General features: G+C 42.2%; 1 protein-coding gene across 3 annotated transcripts in view; it reads left to right on the forward strand.

The window, feature by feature from the left end:
• Window positions 1-653: 653 nt before the first annotated feature.
• The window catches only part of LOC137371984 (bile salt export pump-like), an 82162-nt gene continuing 64110 nt past the window's right edge, over window positions 654-18705 (forward strand). The window contains exons 1-7 of one of the 3 annotated variants that reach the window (XM_068035178.1): window positions 658-741; window positions 2770-2825; window positions 6245-6365; window positions 9162-9183; window positions 9366-9425; window positions 9551-9599; window positions 17393-17634. In XM_068035178.1, the coding sequence (XP_067891279.1) occupies window positions 6290-6365; window positions 9162-9183; window positions 9366-9425; window positions 9551-9599; window positions 17393-17634 (449 nt within the window). In that variant the 5' untranslated portion in view covers window positions 658-741; window positions 2770-2825; window positions 6245-6289. Of the gene's footprint in view, window positions 742-2769; window positions 2826-6244; window positions 6366-9161; window positions 9184-9365; window positions 9426-9550; window positions 9600-17392; window positions 17635-18705 lie in introns of those variants that run through there. The other 2 variants (XM_068035177.1, XM_068035179.1) reach the window with 2 other exon arrangements.

Raw genomic sequence — 18705 nt, forward strand, 5'->3', positions numbered from 1 at the left:
TGTGCATTATGTCATTCATTTGTGGATATGTTTCAAATTTGTAAAAGTTGTCAATGAATGTATTGAACCCATTTGCCACCAAAACCAAGTTGTCATTGACACAATCAGATTGCTAGATTAGAAATCAACTGAACGTGGGGCTATTTCTCTCACTGCCATCATTAATAATTAACTTTTCTAATATTATGCTTCTTTCTTTTAGCAAGGGGGTCAATAAAATAAATCCCAAACTTCAAGAAAATGTCATATTGATGCATTGTAATTTTACATTGTCTCCAGTTATTTTTCATACCTCTCATGCCATTTAAAATCTGAATGAAATGTAATTTTATTTAAAATTTGTGATCATAATCATATTTATTTACCCTAAAGTTTAACCCACATTGCATGTGTAGAAAGATATTAAAAATTCACATTACTTATTGTGTTCACATTTGTAAAAATATCAAAAAGCACAGATAAATCAGAAACAAGTTAAGTCATGGTGGTTTTCCTATTACCAGCTGACTCTGCATGTGTGTTTGTATTTGTTTGCCACTAGTAGGACTTGCAAAATGCCATTGACCCATTAGGTACAATGAACTTCAAGTCATGTACCTTCACCTTTAGACAGGAAGAGTTTAAGTATTTAAAGCTTGAAGCCATTAGTTACTATTTTCCAAAGTAGTGAAGCAGACCAGCAGAACTGACAGTAGCCATGCAGACGATTCTGTTTTCTGTTTTCTACATTGAATAAATCAGGTGCGTTAAACAGGATTGCTTAGTAGACCTCATATCTATGCATAGCACGTATTGTTGAAGTGCAAGATAATTTTAACTGTAATAATATTTATTACATTCTTTTCTAAGTGTTTCAATTAAGCTTGTTGCCATGTGTGTCGATCTCAACTAGTATTTTTTGTAAGTTTTGTAAATGCGTTGAAGTATGTGAAAGAAATAACAATTACAAAGTATTTGGAAATGACTTTCTTGGCAGTAAACATTCATTTCTCTGCTGCGTGAAAACAAAAGTGCACTAAAGTGCAAATTGCACTTTTCATTAATATAGAATTATTACAGTATTTTTCTTTCTCACATGAATTCATAAATTCAATTTCCTTTAATTTTGGTAAAACAGCTGTTGTTCATGAATTCAGAAATATTTAAATATATACAGTCTTATGTTCCTTTTTATTTGTACTTATCGAGTACCATAAACAGAAAACCTTCTCATTGCATTGAAGTGAGCTGGGACTTTTGGAGCTGAGATCTCATTTTGATGTGTCAAAACTGTGACTAAAAAGTATGAAATCTCAGAATTACTCACAACTGAGACAAAAAGATAAATAATTTCATGAATTATAAATTTGCATCAATGCTTTTGTTTTTCCTACCATAAATAGTCTGGCATATTTCATTAAATTGTTCATTGTTTGAAGATTCCTAACTCACATAATGTTAATCCAAGGATTGTGACATTTACTGAGGTGATGGTTTGATCTAACTACTGGCAACATTGCTTTAGTTTTTTCTAATGATGGAAATGGCTGAAATTTCCAATATTTTATGTTAATTGATAAATCCTGGCAAGAAAGTCTAAAGGGCTTGTTCTCTGAATGGAAGACAGAAAATTACACTTTCAAAGGAAAAATATCCATCCATAGCATTTTTAAGTCATATAAACCAGACTGACATCTCTCAATTATCCCTCAATATCTCCTCCAGGTCTCTATCTAGAAAGAGAAGGCGGTGGTTGGTGGGGGTTAGTGGGGTGATGGTGGTGGCACTGGCCATACTAATCTGGAGGGCCACTATACATCAATGATAGAAAATCAGAGACACACAACACATTGGTCACAATGATCTGAACAGGAACTGAAAATTGGGCATAGAGGTCTACAGAGCACCCTCCTCCCTGCAGCAAGGTGGTTCTACATTCTGTATTAATATTCCTAGACCCTAGGCTGAACGCAAGTACTTTTAAACCCCAATGCTCCCTAATGCATCTAATCCTCACACTCACCCCACTGTCCTCAAAAGAATAGACAGATCCCACATTCCAGCCTCTTCCACACACTGTTCAAGTGGTATATTTCCGACTTCGCTACCTCAGTCATACGAATCATCTTCCAATTGTAGAACTCGGCCAATTTTGATTCCATTGAGTTTAATAAACACCAGAACTTCCTCTGGGCCCTATTTATATATTGAAGGGGTACTCTGGGTGTGCATGAAAGTGCAATATTGAACATAGGTCAATATGGAAGAGGATGTCTGGGCACTTCTGGGGCCTTAAAGGCAGCAGCAATATTAAAGATGTAAGTACAGTAAAAGTCCCAGGAGAGATCTCACATCATGTAAATTTCAGTATTATGGGAGTAGGAAAGTTACCATTTCAGCTGCTGTTGAATAATTTTGAAGTTTTAAAATCCATTTTTTGCCTGCCAGATATTTAAATTTGCATGTACCTGCACTGCTCATTTATCTTAATGTGCCGTCCCCTAGCAATGTGCTCATGAAGCTGTACCAAGCTGGATGGCAATAGCAGCCCAAGCAGGAGTTAGGACCTCTCTACAGTTAGTCTTGGAAAGAGGGTTAAAAGGGGAGCACCATGATGTAAAAGGTCAAACACATACCCATGCACTTGTTTCAATAAAGCTGTACTTTTGAAGTATTATTAAAGTGAAGGAACAGGGAAATCAAGTGCGGGTGTGAAGAATGAAGGTGCAGGAATAGGAAATGGAAATAGGAAATGTTGATTTGCCTGTAAGGCTTCTCTTTTTATTCAAGGTGGCATGAAACAGTTGTATGGCTGGATGGGGGAAGGAAGAACCTTTTTCTCTGTGGTAAGACGCAGCTGTTAGTGGCTCAGGAGAGGAGCACATGAATTTTATCATCATCTGTCAGCTATGGTTGTTTCTCCTCGTCTGCCTCCAAATAAGCCACATTGCCAAAGACCCAGTGCTGAACACAGTGTAAGAGGATAGCAGCATTCGGCAACAAGTTCTGAAACAAAAAGAAACAATTTTCTAATGCAAAAAGGCCAAAAATAGAGCTCGTTATTGACTATACCACTACGTCACTGCATCTGAAAGTATCTATATGGCAGCTCAGTAAGCAATAGCTTACCCTGATTTGTGCTCAGAGCTATTAAAGGAAATCTAGATGCAGACTCATTTGACATCCACTGGCATGTAATTTACATTGCTGGCCCCTCTTCAGGCACAGTCAGATGCAGATATTAGAAAAGGCATAGAAATTTGGAGCAGTACTATTCAGACCCAGAATTGGGTAAAGGATTAGTGCCTAATTTTTCTCTGCATTACACCAGTAATTCAACTTTGCTTCCAATTTCCACCCTTCTCTGACGTTTACATGGTCCATCGCCGACACTTCCCTTCCCTTCCTCGACTTCTCTGTCTCCATCTCTTGGGATAGGCAGTCTACTAATATTCATTATGAGCCCACCGACTCCTACAGCTACCTCGACTACACTTCTTCACACCCTGCCTCCTGTAAGGACTCCATTCCGTTCTCCCAGTTTCTCCATCTCCGACACATCTGCTCTAATGATGCAACCTTCCATGACAGCGCTTCTGATATGTCTTCCTTTTTCCTCAACCGAGGATTCTCCCCACCCCCCCACTGTGGTTGACAGGGCCCTCAACCATGTCCAGCCCACTTCCCACACCTCTACCCTCACCCCTTCCCCTCCCTCCCAGAACTACAACAGGGTTCCCCTTGTCCTCACTTTCCACCCCACCAGCCTCCACATCCGAAGGATCATCCTCCGCCATTTCCGCCACGTCCAGCGTGATGCCACTACCAAATGCATCTTCCCCTCCCCTCCCCTGTCAGCATTCCGAAGAGATCGTTCCCTCCGTGACACCCTGGTCCATTCCTACATTACCCCACCACCTCGTCTGCTTCCCATGCAATCGCAGGAGATGTAATACCTGCACTTTTACCTCCTCTCCTCACTATCCAAGGTCTCAAACACTCATTTCAGATGAAGCAGCGATTTATTTGTACTTCTGTCAATTCAGTATACTGTATTTGATGCTCACAACGTGGTCTCCTCTACATTGGGGAGACCAAATGCAGATTTGGTGATCGCTTTGCGGAACACCTCCGCTCAGTCTGGAAGCATGATCCCGAGCTTCTGGTTGCTTGCCATTTCAACACACCCCCCCTGCTCCCATGCCCACATATTTGTCCTGGGGGCTTGCTGCAGTGTTCCAGTGAACATCAATGCAAGCTCAAGGAACAGCATCTCATTTACCAAATAGGCACACTACAGCCTGCCGGACTGAACATTGAGTTCAATAATTTCAGAGTATGACGGGCCCCCCTTTTTATTTTCACTTATTTTGTTATTTTTTTGTTATTTTGTTTCATCATTCATTTTTCTTACCATGTGCCTGCCCACAGTCTTTTTTCATGTTTGTGCTTTGGGCCAGGGTTGTTCATTTTTCTGTTCATTAACACCCTCTCTTCACTACAGCTTTGCCTTTCAGCACACCATTAACATACCGTTTGCCTTTTCTCCATGACCTTCTAGTCAGTTATTCTCTGTGACCATGTCCTGTCAATACTTTTACTTTTGTTATCTCTTGCCCCACCCCCGCTTTATTTGCTTAAAACCTATTACATTTCTAACCTTTGCCAGTTCTGATGAAGGGTCACTGACCTGAAACATTAACTCTGCTTCTCTCTCCACAGATGCTGCCAGACCTGCTGAGTATTTCCAGCATTTCTTGTTTTTATTTCAGTTTTCCAGCATCTGCAGTACTTTGCTTTTATTATATCAGCAATTCTGCTTTCCTTGGAGAAAAGAAGGTTAACAGGATATTTGAAAGAGGTATTCAAAATCATGAGGGATCTGGACAGAGTAGATAGGGAGAAACTGTTCCCAATCATGAAAGGATCAAGAATGAGAAGGTACAGATTTAAAGTATTTGGCAAAAGAATCAAAAACGACATGAGGAATGATTTTTTCACCTAATTTGTGGTTAAGGCCTGGAATGCACTGCCCGAGAGTGTGGTGAAGGCAGGTTCAATTGAAGCATTCAAAAGGGAATTAGACTATTATCTGAAAAGGAAGAATGTGCGGGGTTACGAGGAGAAGGCAGGGGAATGGCACTAAGTGAATTGCTCATTCGGAGAGCTGGTGCAGACACAATGGTCGAATGGTCTCCCTCTACACTGTAATAATTCTGTGATTCTGTGATTCAAGCACTATTTGGGAACAAGGTGCAGGAACATCTACCCTTGTCTTCTGCCACACAATGAGCAACTCCATGGAATATCTGTTATAGGAGTTTTGTGTGCTCTCTGATCTCCTAATACCTACAAAGACTCTCTTTCAATTTAATCATTCCGTTACTATTATTGCCATTTAGTACGTTATTTCATGTTCACACTTGATGCCCTCTGGTTATGTATGAACTTTGCATTTAAACATAAGATCAGCCGGAGTTGAGACAAGCCCGTGGAAACTCCTCCCCACAGTACATTCTCTTTCCTATTTTGACATGTATAATCCTGCTATTACACTTTGCATCAGGGTCCTACATGCAATAGGACAGTTTGTACATTACAAATGGTCTCTTAGCTGAAACAGGCAGGTACTTCAGCCACCCACCTCAGGATCCTACCTAAGATGGAGCAGCCGGATTACCAGCATAAATGGGGCAGTAAATGATATGATGCCATTTTCAGACTGGTCCAGGTAGTGGGAGTTAAAATCAGCCCTGCTATTTCTGTAACAGAATGCCATTCATATGACTGCTTTTGCATATCTGGGGCTGGTGTTTTCCCATGCAATAAATTCTTAATAATTGTCCTTGACAGAGGTTATCATGCAGCCTTGCTCCAAAAACTTGGCTTTTCTTATTTCATTGTGCCATTCTCCACAAATTCTATATTCTCCATAGCTGGATCAATAAAGTTTTTGATAGTTATCCTGGTTAAATGGCTAGTTAGCTGCTTGTCATAACTAGTTGCTATTTCTTTCATTCTCAGTAACAATCACATTTTCAAAAATGGCACATTTCAAACCACACTTTTCTGTGATTTGGTTAGCAGGCCATAAATTACTAGAAGATGGAAATTTCTCTGTTTCTATTACTCAGAGGGAAATATAGCCAAGACCATCCAGAATTACACAATGACTGTTAATTTTGTTTATATTTTTTATTATCTGCTATCTCCTAGCTATGATGTTCTTTGTATCTGCGCTTAAATGTTTCCTTATTATTTTCAGTCAATCAACTGAATTCAGTAGCCTGTGAAAGCAAAAATCTTGAAAATGTCAAATTCTGTTGTCCTGCATCGTTTTCGAACACTTGGTGAAGACAATAATGCTTTTGAGTCTGAATACCTCGGTAATAAAAACTTTTAGATGTAACATTGTTTCGGCAAAAACAGTGATTGCACAGTATCTCTCAGAAAAATTACATTCTGTTCTTTTTAAAATTATCTGTGGATCGTAAAGTATTTTGCCAATAATTTATTTTGGCTATTTTTCTCAAATTCCTATTTAATTTTGGAGTGGAATTTCTATGATGACTGTGAAGGCAACAACATGGAGTAGATTTTAACTTTCAGTTGGTCTATGCAGAAGCAGAGAAGTCAGAGCCATTGTAAGACCTGGGCCTCAATTAATTAGAATCAGCAATGCCTGTCACAAACAGGCTGAATTCAAACCAACACAATATCTGTTGGCTCAGAGACCTGCTTGGCTGGCAGCAGAGTAATTGAACAAAAGGCCAAAGCCTGTCCACTATCTACAAGGCACAAGTCAGGAGTGTGATGGAATACTCTCCACTTGCCTGGATGAGTTCAGCTCCAAAAACACTCAAGAAGCTCAATACCATTCAGAACAAAGCAGCCCGCTTGATCGGCACCCCATCCACCACCTTCAACCTTCACTCCCTCCACCAATGGAGCACAATGGCAGCAGTGTGTACCATCTACAAGATGCACTGCAGCAACTTGCCAAGACTCCTTCGACAGCACCTTCCAAACTCAGGACCTTTACTACCAAGGGCAGCAGACGCAAAGGAGCACCACTACCTGAAAGTTCCCTCCAAGCCACACACCATCCTGACTTGGAATTATACTGCCGTTCCATCACTGTCACTGGGTCAAAATCCTGTAATTCCATTCCTAACACCATTGTGGGTATAGCTACACCAAACAGATTCATCGGTTCAAGGCAGCAGCTTATGACCACTTTCTCATGGGCAATTATGGCAACAAATTCTGGCTTTGCCAGCAATGCTCACATTCCAGGAATGAATAATAAAAACAATTCTTCCAATAAAACTTAGATACATAACGCATTTTAATTTACTCACACAGACTGGGATTCAAGATAACTTGATGTCACTGTGTGTGCCAGTCAAACCTTCAGCAGCTCAACATTATTTGCATGACAAGTTAGCTCATAACTGAAGGAGTAAATGTAGACTGAAGAGTCTACATTTCAGGCCTCTGTCAGTCTTCAAGGAGGCAGTTCTGGGTACCAAGCGTATATAAGGAGTTGAGAGACTGAACCTCCCCTGACCTTTGGACTAGTATGATCCTTCTCTTGTTAATTCCTCTTTCCCTACTTAGGGACTCAGTTACTAACATCATCATGACACGGTGTATATGTAAGCTTTGTTGGAAAGGGTATTTTGCAATATACTGCTCTTGCAGGTTGCAAAGGGATTTCCATGCTGCTCAACACTCTCCATTCAGCACTTTGACATCAACATTTTCTTTTCCCCTCTCAATTACCATAGATGACCATCATTTGGTCCACTAATAGCTTATTCTGCACCACCAGTAAATAACCTTTCTGGACCAAATAGTAATAAAGTTAAGCCAATGTTGAATTGAGTGAGGAACAAATTAACTGGATCTCAGCCCAATTACCAAATCATCATCGATCCTTTCTTGAACCAGTCAGAATCTGACCTCTTGTATACTAACTGCACATGGCAATATGGAATAGAAAAGATTTAAGTTCAAGTGAATGCCATCCATGGAGCAGTCTGTTCAAGATAAAGATAGAATTGTGCAGTAAAGAGAATGATAATGCTACATCCACATTGTTGTCACTACTAGATTCAACTGTAAAAATACTTACCAGCCAGCCTCCTATCCGCCACCCTCTTTAAACTTCACTTCACCCAGCAGTTTGTTATCCATCTCCTATCCCACACTAAGTCCTGCTCACCCATCACTGCTGCTCTCAGTGACCTACATTGGCTACCTTTTCTACAATGGCTCAGATTTATAATTCTCATCCTTAAATTGCTTCACAATCATATTCTGTAAGCGCCTCCAGCCCTACATCCCTCCCTGAACTCTTGTGAAGCTCCCTCCTTTTGCCCACAATTTTCAGCCATGCCTTTAGTCTCCGAGGCCCCATTTTATAGAACTCCCTTCCCAAACTCCTCCACCTCTTCACCTTTCTCTCCTATTGGCCTTGGAAGGAATGTAATGCAAATTTGCTAGAATGGTACCAGAGCTCCAAGGATTAGATTATAAAGAGAGATGACATGAACTAGGCTTCTATCCCTGAAATAGAGAACGTTATGGGGTGATTTGAATAAGGATTTTAAGATTTTGAAAGGAATGGATACTGTCAATAGAGAGAAACTTCACTCGCTGGTGGGAGCGTCCAGGACAAGGGGACATATCCTTAAAATCTGAGGAGGCCATTCAGATTATGAAACACTTCTACATTAAAAGGCTAATAGAAATGTGGAGCTCTCTCCCACAAAAAGCAGTAAATGCTAATTCAGTTAATAATTTTATATCTGAGATTCGTTGAGGTTTGGTAGCCAAGGTTATTAAAGGTCATGGAACCAAGGTGGGTGGATGGAGTTAGAATACAGATCAGCTATGATCTCATTGATTGATGAAATAGTCTTGAGGGGCTGAATGGCCTACATCTGTTCCTATATGCTTATTTCCCTATATTACTTTAATACCCTCATTAAAGAACACCTTTTGAACAAGATTTTGGTCACCTCTAATATCTGCTTCTTCGGCTCAGTTTCCATTTTTTTTTTGAATTGCAACTTTGTGAAGTGCCTTGGGCCATTTTCCAAATTAAAATGATATGTAAATACAAGTTGTTGCTTGGTTCTGTTATCTTGTATGATGAACTTTTTTTTCTATTACAGATATTAATGTTTCTCATCGAAGGTAAGTAAGCTGATATAGTTTACTTAGGTGCTTATAAAATGATGTGCCTTTGTATCTGTGTTTTATTTTATGGACAATAAAATGTTCTGCATTGGATGCTGTCAGAATGGGAATGACGACCCTTTTCCTCTGTTTTACTCATTGACTCACTCCAAGTCATATTTCTGTTTGCTGTTTTATAGAAATGCCTACACAGTAAATGGACAACCCTCCTCAAAAACTGAGAATAACAGTGGAGACATGTAAGCCCAGAACAAAGTATTATACAAATAGTCACATAAATGTTGTCGGCTATATGCTGCTTGCAATTTATTCATGTTGGGCTGTTCAAGGGTTAAATTAACATTTAATTTTGTTGTATTTAAAGATTAACACAGAAAAAAGAAGACAGCATTAGGATCGGTTTTTTTGAGCTGGTAACTCTGAACTTTCTTATCACCATTGTTTCTGTGCTGTAAATTTTATATAATACCTTCAAGTGTTTGGAATACATTTCTGAAGAAGAATATTTAAATTAAAGTGAATTTCTTTGTGATTGTTTCTTCCCTAGATTATAACCCAGGGATTTCAATTTCATATTTGGGACTTTTGGGTGGAAGCTGGCCAGCGTATCAAACTTTTTAAATATCACAGGCCATTTTCTTTTCGTGCAAAAATTGGTGTAATTCTGGCATAAATGACCAGAATGTCGGGCATAAATCAAATGCATGGACCCTGCTCTTCATTGCTTTCCATCTCACCATGGCCTGCCATGATGGCACTCTCGTAATGACCAATGCTGCTTCCTCCATCAATATCAGATTGTGCAGGTCCAGCACACCACCAGCCATACTAGGCATCTTGAAACTGTTGTGAGCTCTCTTTTCCTGCAGGATAAGGAGACAATGATGTATGAGTGGTCTAGCCTCCCTCACTTATTGCAGCATGACATTGACAAGAACCGTTGGGCTTCTCAGTGATTTCCACTTCTCAATTGTGCCCCACATTGTGAGGGTGGCTAACTTCTCACTGATGTAACTGGCCACTTGATCTGACCATGTTAGGGAGAACCACAGGCACTCAGTCTGCTCATTCCGTGTACATGCTGGTGTATACAGAGTTAGGGCCCTGTCAGCTGAGTCTCGCTTGCCACTCACCTTGCCAGACTTTGTCAGGTCATTGAATCTTTTCCAGCACAGGACCCATGTCCTTCTGGTCACTCCTGTACTGCTGACTTCCGTCGCCACCTTCATCCGGGCCCTATGAGTGTCTCTGGGCGGATTTCTTCTGCCAGACACCAGGAATAATAGCTCTCGCCTCAAGAGAGTGTTATGACCAGGTGAAAAAGGGGTCTAGGGTTCCCTCTCTGCCTTCACCTGGTCTTACCGTAACAGGATTTAATTTTAAACGCACTTTTGTTTTAGTTTATCCTTGTTCACTAACTTCCAATTATAAGACAAAGAAACTTGCCAAACAGGTTTTCTTAGGTTTAAAGAAAAAAGGTTGACCTTTATTAAAACTTAAACTCTAATTTGGTTAATGCCTATGGATACGCGACGCACCCCCCCCCCCCGCCATTCTAGCATGCATACGCAATACAAAGATGCAGATAGAGACAGAAAAGAGCAGAAGAAATAAAGTGGAAAAGATTTAGACGATATCTGAAGATGGTTTTAGTTACTGTTCTTCGAGCTTGTTGTAAAGTCCTTAATTGTAGGTAGGTCTTGCTTTTCGTTGGGGCGCAGTATTCTTCTTAAACCTTGTTCAATGTTGGAGACTTTTCTTTCTTGAACTTCATGTGTCCTCAATGGTTCCAGAGGCTTGTGAGAAAGAGATGGGAGCAGACAGGAAGGATCTTCTCACTCTGGGAGCAAACAATCTTTCTCAGTTCAAAAACTCTGTGGCTAGTTCAAAAAACCCTGGACCAACCAGTTAGTCATGTGACCAGCGGGTTTAACCAGTCCTGATTTTTGTGGATTGTAACACTTTAACAGTCTCTGGAGTGCTCTTCCTCATACCTTCAATGTCTGGTCATCAATACCATTGTGGGTTGAACATGTCAGGAATGGTCCTTTTTGTCTCCACAAGTTAGTATGCAAATATTTTTCAGCTAAGTGTCTGGCAGCCCTTGTACCAGGCCTTCTTTTCCCAGCAAGTTTAAAATCAATGTTCATATGACAAAATGAATATGCCTCATTCTTGGGGGCCTGCATGACAAGAGGCATCTGCGAATCTTGGGGCTGCCCGTGGACGCCTGCCTGTGCCAACGCTGCGCCTCTGCGAGCCCTCCTGCACCATTTCCTCAGCAAATGGCAAGCCCTGTCATGCAGGGCTGCCGGTCACCCTTTTCAAAGGGCCTTCCATTTCTAGCTCCCACCTCCAGACAGCTCCTGGCACTGCTCATTGGGCACTGAACACGCCCTTGGGCCAATTAGGCTCTATGTATTTGAAAACCGCGTTGCATCACTGGCAGTGACATGACATGGGGTTCAGACCCAGAAACGTTCCGGCGTAGGGTTCCTGACCCTGGATTGAAAATCTAGATCCTGGTTTCTGTTCTTAAACATAACTTAGGTTTAGGCAAGCACCACACACTTGGGTGTGTTTCAGTGATGAGGAAAGAGTGGATGAATCACTTTTCTTGGGTGTGGATGAGGCATATGTGATAGCTGACAAAGGGCTGGCTGCTACTAAGTGGAGTCATAGCATTGTCGCTGAGTCTTGCTGAGTCACTTTGAAAGATTTCTTGCCTCACAGAACCAGCTGTGATATAGAGGATAGTTCAACAGTGACTTATCATTAGTCACTTGCCTGTTTGCAAAGTATGATAAAAACAATTGATACACAGTTAGGTTATGCTGTGCATCATATTCTCCATTCTCCAGACTGTCAACGAGCAGCCTGCAGCATGAGTGGCATTTGCAGGGTAGACCTCAAGTTGCTGAATAGCAAGCTCAGTTGTAGCCACTGCCACAAACACATCCACTATTCATGTTAAAGAGATATGCTCTGCACTCCATGATACAGTAATGGTTTTAAGACATTTGGAGGCAATCTTGTCTGGTAAGTTGGCATTCTTCCATCTATGAAAGGTGATGGACACGAAACAAACAATCCATTTAGGTGGAGTGTCTTCTCTTGGTACACCTTTGCTGACGGCTGTGAAGGCCAATCCTTGAGAGGCAGGTTCTGCCACAAATGTCACACGTGAAGCTGCCAAGTGACGCTGTGAGTTGTTGTTTTTAACATTGATGCCAAGCTGCTGTAGCAATTGGTCATCATGGTAGTGAACACCAGTCCATAGAATGTGTCGCTATTTCCCTCTTTCACCAGCTGGTGACTCCCAAGTGCAATAGTCGACATTTAGGGCCTTCATGTCACGCTTGCAAGCATCCGTGAAGTGGAATTTTGGGTGCCCCACTGGACATTTGGCCCCGGCTACCTTGCCATACTGAAGGTCCTAGGGAATGCAACCGTCTTCCATTCTGCGGACGTGTCCAATCCACCTCTGTTTGATTAGTGCCAATATGTTTGGGAGCTCTGCCTTTGAGAGGACTGCCGCATTTATGATTTTGTCCTGCCAGGATATACTCATAATGAGTGGCAGAGAGTAAAGATGGAAATTATTCATTTTCTTTTCAGGGTAGTTTTAAGTCATCCATGATTCGCAGCCATACAGCTAGGTGCTGAGAACACAGGTCTTATAAACCATCAGCTTGGTCCTAAGGTTCAGCTTGCTGTTATCCCATGCATGTTTTGCGAGTTGGTCAAAGGTGGTAGCTGCTTTTCCTATGCATGTATCAAGCTCTGTATCAAAGGAAAAATTTTCTGTCACTGTGAACCCAAGGCAGCAGAATTTTCTAACCTCTTTCAGTGAGGTGTTTAGTATGATCAGGGGTGGAGATGCAACACCTTGTCCCATGACCACAGTTTTCTTGATGTTTATAGTCAAGGCGAACAAGTTACAGGCATGGGAGAGACAGCATCATAAGCGTAGAGAAGTTCTCTGATCAGGACACGATGTGTTTTTGTTTTTGCTTTCAGCCTTCAGCTTTCAGCAGTGCAGTGTTCTGGTTTCAAACAGCATAGTGGCTAATGTGAGAACTAGTCTCAATTAGGGGCATAAGAATAGGTGAGTGATTCTCAAATCACCACTAATCCCTTGCCTGCAGATATCTCTGGACTATTGAAAGGAGAAACACCAATCACACGCCTGTAGCTGTCCCTGGTCAAGTGGTAGGAGAAACCCTCAAAAGGAAGGAAATAATTGCAGTCAGAAGAGAATAGACTATTTCTAAGTGGGGTAAACAGAGGTAAACAGAGTTGAATCACAAGCAGGTCCACCCCAGGATTCTCATAAAGACTCAGTACCTACTCCTACATTCATCTTTAATTGATGGTTAACAAACCTTTAAAATCCATTAACATCAAGCCTATGCAACATGTGTTAAACCGAGTTAGTCCCGGCAGGAATTTTGGGAGCCTGGCAAAAATGCATCAATGTTCCATTAATGCTACTATACTGAATAACAATGCATTAGCACGGAATAACTACATATTAATACAACTTGACCCATACATCAGCTTTAATACACAGGGTACTTTTAACCCTAGGCTAAACATTTTTGAGAGCTTGTCAGCAGTGAGGAACCTCAATCACTGCTAGCATATAGCAGAAGATCACACATTCCTCAGGCAGCCACCAAAAAAATCTTTAATTTTCTTCCCTGTTTTTAATGGATGAAGAATTTCAAAAATGCCTTTTGAATATTAAAAGTGATTGCACAATTTTTAGTGGCCTTAAACTAATTCATTTATCGTCATGTGTTGGAGTTCATACACATTGTAATTCAAGCATCAGTGACAGAAATGTTTTAAACAAAACGACTGACAATAAAAAGGCTCTCTTGAAGTTCTTCGAAATAAAACAAAATCTGTGTAAATTACCAATTTGTATGCCCAATCAAACTGCTCTGCTCTGATGCATTGTCAGTAGTGACCACATTCAACTTTTTTCCTGCCACTACTGATTCTCACTTATCAACCTCATAGGTATGTATGTATATATAGATACATATATAGATTATATATACACACAATTCGGTGGTGTGGAGTTCAGTCCTAAGATCAGCCATGATCGCTTTGAATGGCGGAGCAGGTTCAATGTATTATATGGTCTACTCCTGCTCCTATTTCTTGTGCTCATGTGAGCATCGGCCACATCCCGAGAACAAATTAAAAACAAATTGAATGTTCAGTTTCATTGGCTGGCCTGCTGTGGGGAATTTAAAAAGTATTCCTTCGTCAACCCGACAATAATGCAGCAACAGGAATACAAAAGCTGCAAATCTGAAATAAAAACACAAAATGCTGGAAATACTCGTGGTCGGACATGACAGAAGAAATTTCTTCTCTCAGAGTGTCATTCACGTTTGGAATTTTCTTCCCCAAAGAGCAGTGGAGGCTGAGTCATTGAATTTATTCTAGGCTGAATTAGACAGATTTTTGATCTACAATGGAGTCAAGGGTTATGGGGGAAGGCTTGAAAGTGGAGTTGAGGCCACTAAATTTATTGAATGGCAGAGCAGACTCGAGGGGCCAAATGGCCTACTCCTGCTCCTATTTCTTATTTTCTTATTGACAATATCTATGGAGAGAGACACAGAGTTTATGGCTGAGAATTTGTGTTGGAGACGGGGCTCCTGGCGCCAAGATGAAAAGGTGGAGGAAAGCCTTTAGTGCCCCCACCACCCCCCCCCACCCCGCCCCCGGAGCGATCTTCTGGTCCTTTTAAATCTAAGTTTCAAGAGCTTGTTATCCCACCTCCAAGAGCTGCCTGCCAATCTGAGGGCTGGCAGCTCCGCAGTATCAGCACTCCACCAGGAGCGGTAGCAACTGCCAGTAATGGAGAAGCCTTGGACACAGGCCCAGCATTGGAATCCTGGACCTCAGGTAAGTGAGGCAGGGACGCTGGGGCCAGTTCAGAAGACCCCAGTGTGGGCGGGTTGGGGGATTGTCGTGCAGTCCAAGGGGAGGAAGGCTCATGGGGGTAAAGTCATTCCCCACGGGTGTCCTCCGTGGGCCACAGATTATCCATGGAGCAGGGACGCCCCCAAGATCACAGGGAATGCGCCTCATGTTACAAGGCACCCTCTCCGCATGGTGGAGGCACCCCCGCCGCTGGTAAGATCCCAGCAGTGGCATTGGCCTCTGAATAAGATGGCCGTCGTCATCATATCCTGTCCCCAATAAGATCACTTGGTGACAAGGAGGTGACAGGCCACCCGTCGCGATTCTCTGTGCCCCCCAACCTCCGACCCTGCCTCAAGGGGGCCCATGAAATCCAGCCCTATGTTTCAAGTTGATGACCTTTCATCAGGACTGGGAAAAGTCAAAGATTTAATAGATTTTAACAAGGTAGAAGAGAGAAACAGAAATCCCATTAGAGACAAGAACAGCACTTCTTCAAGATGGGCATTCCTGGAAGAGAATTGGCAGCGAATTAAACAGTAATACAAAATCAAAATACTGCCGATGCTGGAAATCTGAGATAAAAGCAATAAATGCTGGAAATACTCATTAGATGTAGCAGCATCAGTGGAGAGAGAAACAGAGTTAATGGGCACGATTTTATCCTGCTTTGGAGACAGGAATGGAGGCAGGGTGGCACACAAAACGGCCAGGTATGGCATGCCAATGTTTTCTTGCTCCCTGCCATTTTGCCTCCCACATCCGCTCTTATTTTATGGAAGACGGAGAGGCCTGCCATTGTGTGGAGATGCTGTCAAGTAAGACCTGGCAGCCTCCTGGCGGCTTGGCGGGGGGTCTCTGCTTTGGGGGCACCATGACCCCCGGAGGCCACCCCAGTGGCAATGGCTGCCTCCCTGGCAAGACAACCCCCACCTTCACCAACAACCCCCGCAACCCCATCGCCGGGGCCTGTCTGACTGGCCCTGACAATCCCAATTCCACTTGCCTGTGTCCCAGTGTGTCCTACATTTTTGGCCTGCTGCAATATTGGCAGAGGCCACCACTCCCAGTGGCACTACTGGTACTGCAGAGCTGCTGGCCCTCTGATTGACCAGCAGCTCTGGAGGCGGGAGTTTGTCTCTTAAAAGGATGGCATCCCTGACGGCGGGCAGTTACTTGGCTGCCCACTGTGAAATTGCAATGGGTTCCAATGGAGGGCTGAGGTGGGGTCTCCCCCCACCTTCTGGCCTGCTGCCAGGACACCCATTGCATGAATAAAATCTGTCTCTGGGCTGTATTTTATGATCTCAGCAGCAAGCTTCCAAAATGGCGGTCTACCTGCGTGGACCACCTGTCGCAGAGCCGCCGTCATATTGATTGCGGCGGCTTATGATCACGGTGGCTCATTTAAATGGCCAGGGCGGATTGCTGCCCCCAATGACATGGAGGGGGTGGGTGCTCCGTCCCCGGCAACAGTGTCTGGTGCCACTGCACAGGCATCGGTGCCATTTTTAAAGGGCTTCCAGCCTTCAGTTTAATTTAAACTTTTGAAATTACAGGAATTATAAAGTTAAAGTTAAAAATTTAATAAAAGTTTCAAGCCCCTCACCCCCACCATTGACTAAAAAATGTAATACTTTCCCTCTCGCCACCCCCCCAAAAACTTGCCTTGCGATCCCAACCAACCGCCACCAATGTTTATTACCTTTTACCTTCAACCCTTTCCCACCATCTCCTCCACCAATCGCAATAGTTTTCCCCATTGCCCCCCACCCCCGCCCTGAAAACTTAACGGCTCCCACCTCCCAACAGGTGTTCTGCCTCAGATCTCTGTTCGGAGATCCGAAGGCGCAGGAGTCCCGTAAACCTGAAAATCGCAGCGGAACAGCCGACGGGAGCAGGTAGGTGATTAATTAATTAATTAACATAAATTTAAATATTTAGATCCTGCTCCCATCGCCGAGCGGTGGGGAGGAGTGCCGCCAGGAGGCCTCACCACTGCCGGTAATATGGGGTGGTGCCTTCCTGGTGTCCAGGCGGGCCTCTTCCGGAGGTATTTTCCGGGCCCCCCGTGCCACGACCCCCGATGTTGGGGGGGCCAGTAAATTTCGCCCCATTGTGTGGTGAATCATGGACACCTTTACCAATTTGTTTTGCCACTGCTTTACCCCAGTTGTTGGGTCTTTATTTGAAAATGCATACTTTTCTGTGAAAAAGAACTGTTCCTCTTACATATTATGTTAAATGGTATTTCTTTCAGTTTAGGTTTGCTTCCTGCTATGAAATCACCCTGATGGTATTTGGAGGCCTCTGTGCTCTGTTTCATGGAATAGCCCAGCCTGCTGTGTTACTGGTGTTTGGTTTGTTGACGGATACATTCATTGCATATGACATAGAATTACAAGAATTAAATGACCCTGAAAAAATATGCGTGAATAATACTATCATTTGGGCTAATGGGTCAGAGTACCAAGACCTAAAAAATGAGACAGTGCCATGTGGGTAAGTTGATGAGTGTGTTACTTACTTTCTTTTCATACTCTATCCTGTTTTTGTTCGCATGCAGGCTATTCATTGGCATCTCTTCTGCTTCAGGCAGATAGACAAGGTGATGGGATCTAAGGATGCTATGCAGCATTCTGTCAGTGTTGTTTCATTGTTAGCCAGTGGGATCATCCAGGAGAAAGCTGCAAATATCAGTTATCCCTTACAGTTTCCTGTACATATATTGTAGAAAGCGACAATGGCTGAACATCATAATCACTGTTGCCATTTCAGTGATACTGCCACAGTCAATGCTTCTCTGAACTTCCTTCTTTGTTCTTCCAAAGCTCCAGGCTTGTCATCCTTCATGGTCTTCCTAATTCTTACATATTTAGTTGGTAATATTTTTGGATAGTGGGATGGGCCTGCTGATGCAGGATTTATGAGAACAGACTGGGAAATTGATCCTTGCAGGATATGACCTACCGGTTCTTTTACATGAAATGCCCAAGAGTGTAAAATGCATTTAAATTAAGAGCATTGTGATTTCCCATCTGTTAATAATGGAATCCTACTGTGCATTCTACTCACCCATCTGCAGTGGGCAATTGATAAGAAGTCATGTGCAAAAATTCTCTTAAAGCGGAAGTGGATCTTATGGAATTTAAAAGATGCCTTTTCCATTTCTTTTGCTTTTACTGAAAATAATATTGTTATCTATTAGTTTTGTTTGTTATTCATTTTTAGAATTTTAGAATAGTTGAAAATGACTGTCTTGAAACAAAAAGAATATTCTCAAACTTAGCAGAAAACACATTATAATTTGAAGTGGGATGATCTTATAAATGTTACAACAGAAATGTCATGGCAGATCAGGAATCAACATGACTTCGAAGTAGAATCTAAAGAAACACATGGTAATCACCAACTTAAATTAAATTTAACAATGAGGGTTGACTTAAAAGTGCCCAAAATATAATATTTAATAGCTGTAATGATATAAGATAAAAGAAGTCATGCTAGAGAAATAAAGTATACCAAGGACATATAAGAAGTAGATGGTATTTATGCTGAGCTTGAAGCAGGCTT

This window comes from Heterodontus francisci, chromosome 7 (genome assembly GCF_036365525.1).
Source record: "Heterodontus francisci isolate sHetFra1 chromosome 7, sHetFra1.hap1, whole genome shotgun sequence".
Classification (NCBI taxonomy): Eukaryota; Metazoa; Chordata; class Chondrichthyes; order Heterodontiformes; family Heterodontidae; genus Heterodontus; species Heterodontus francisci.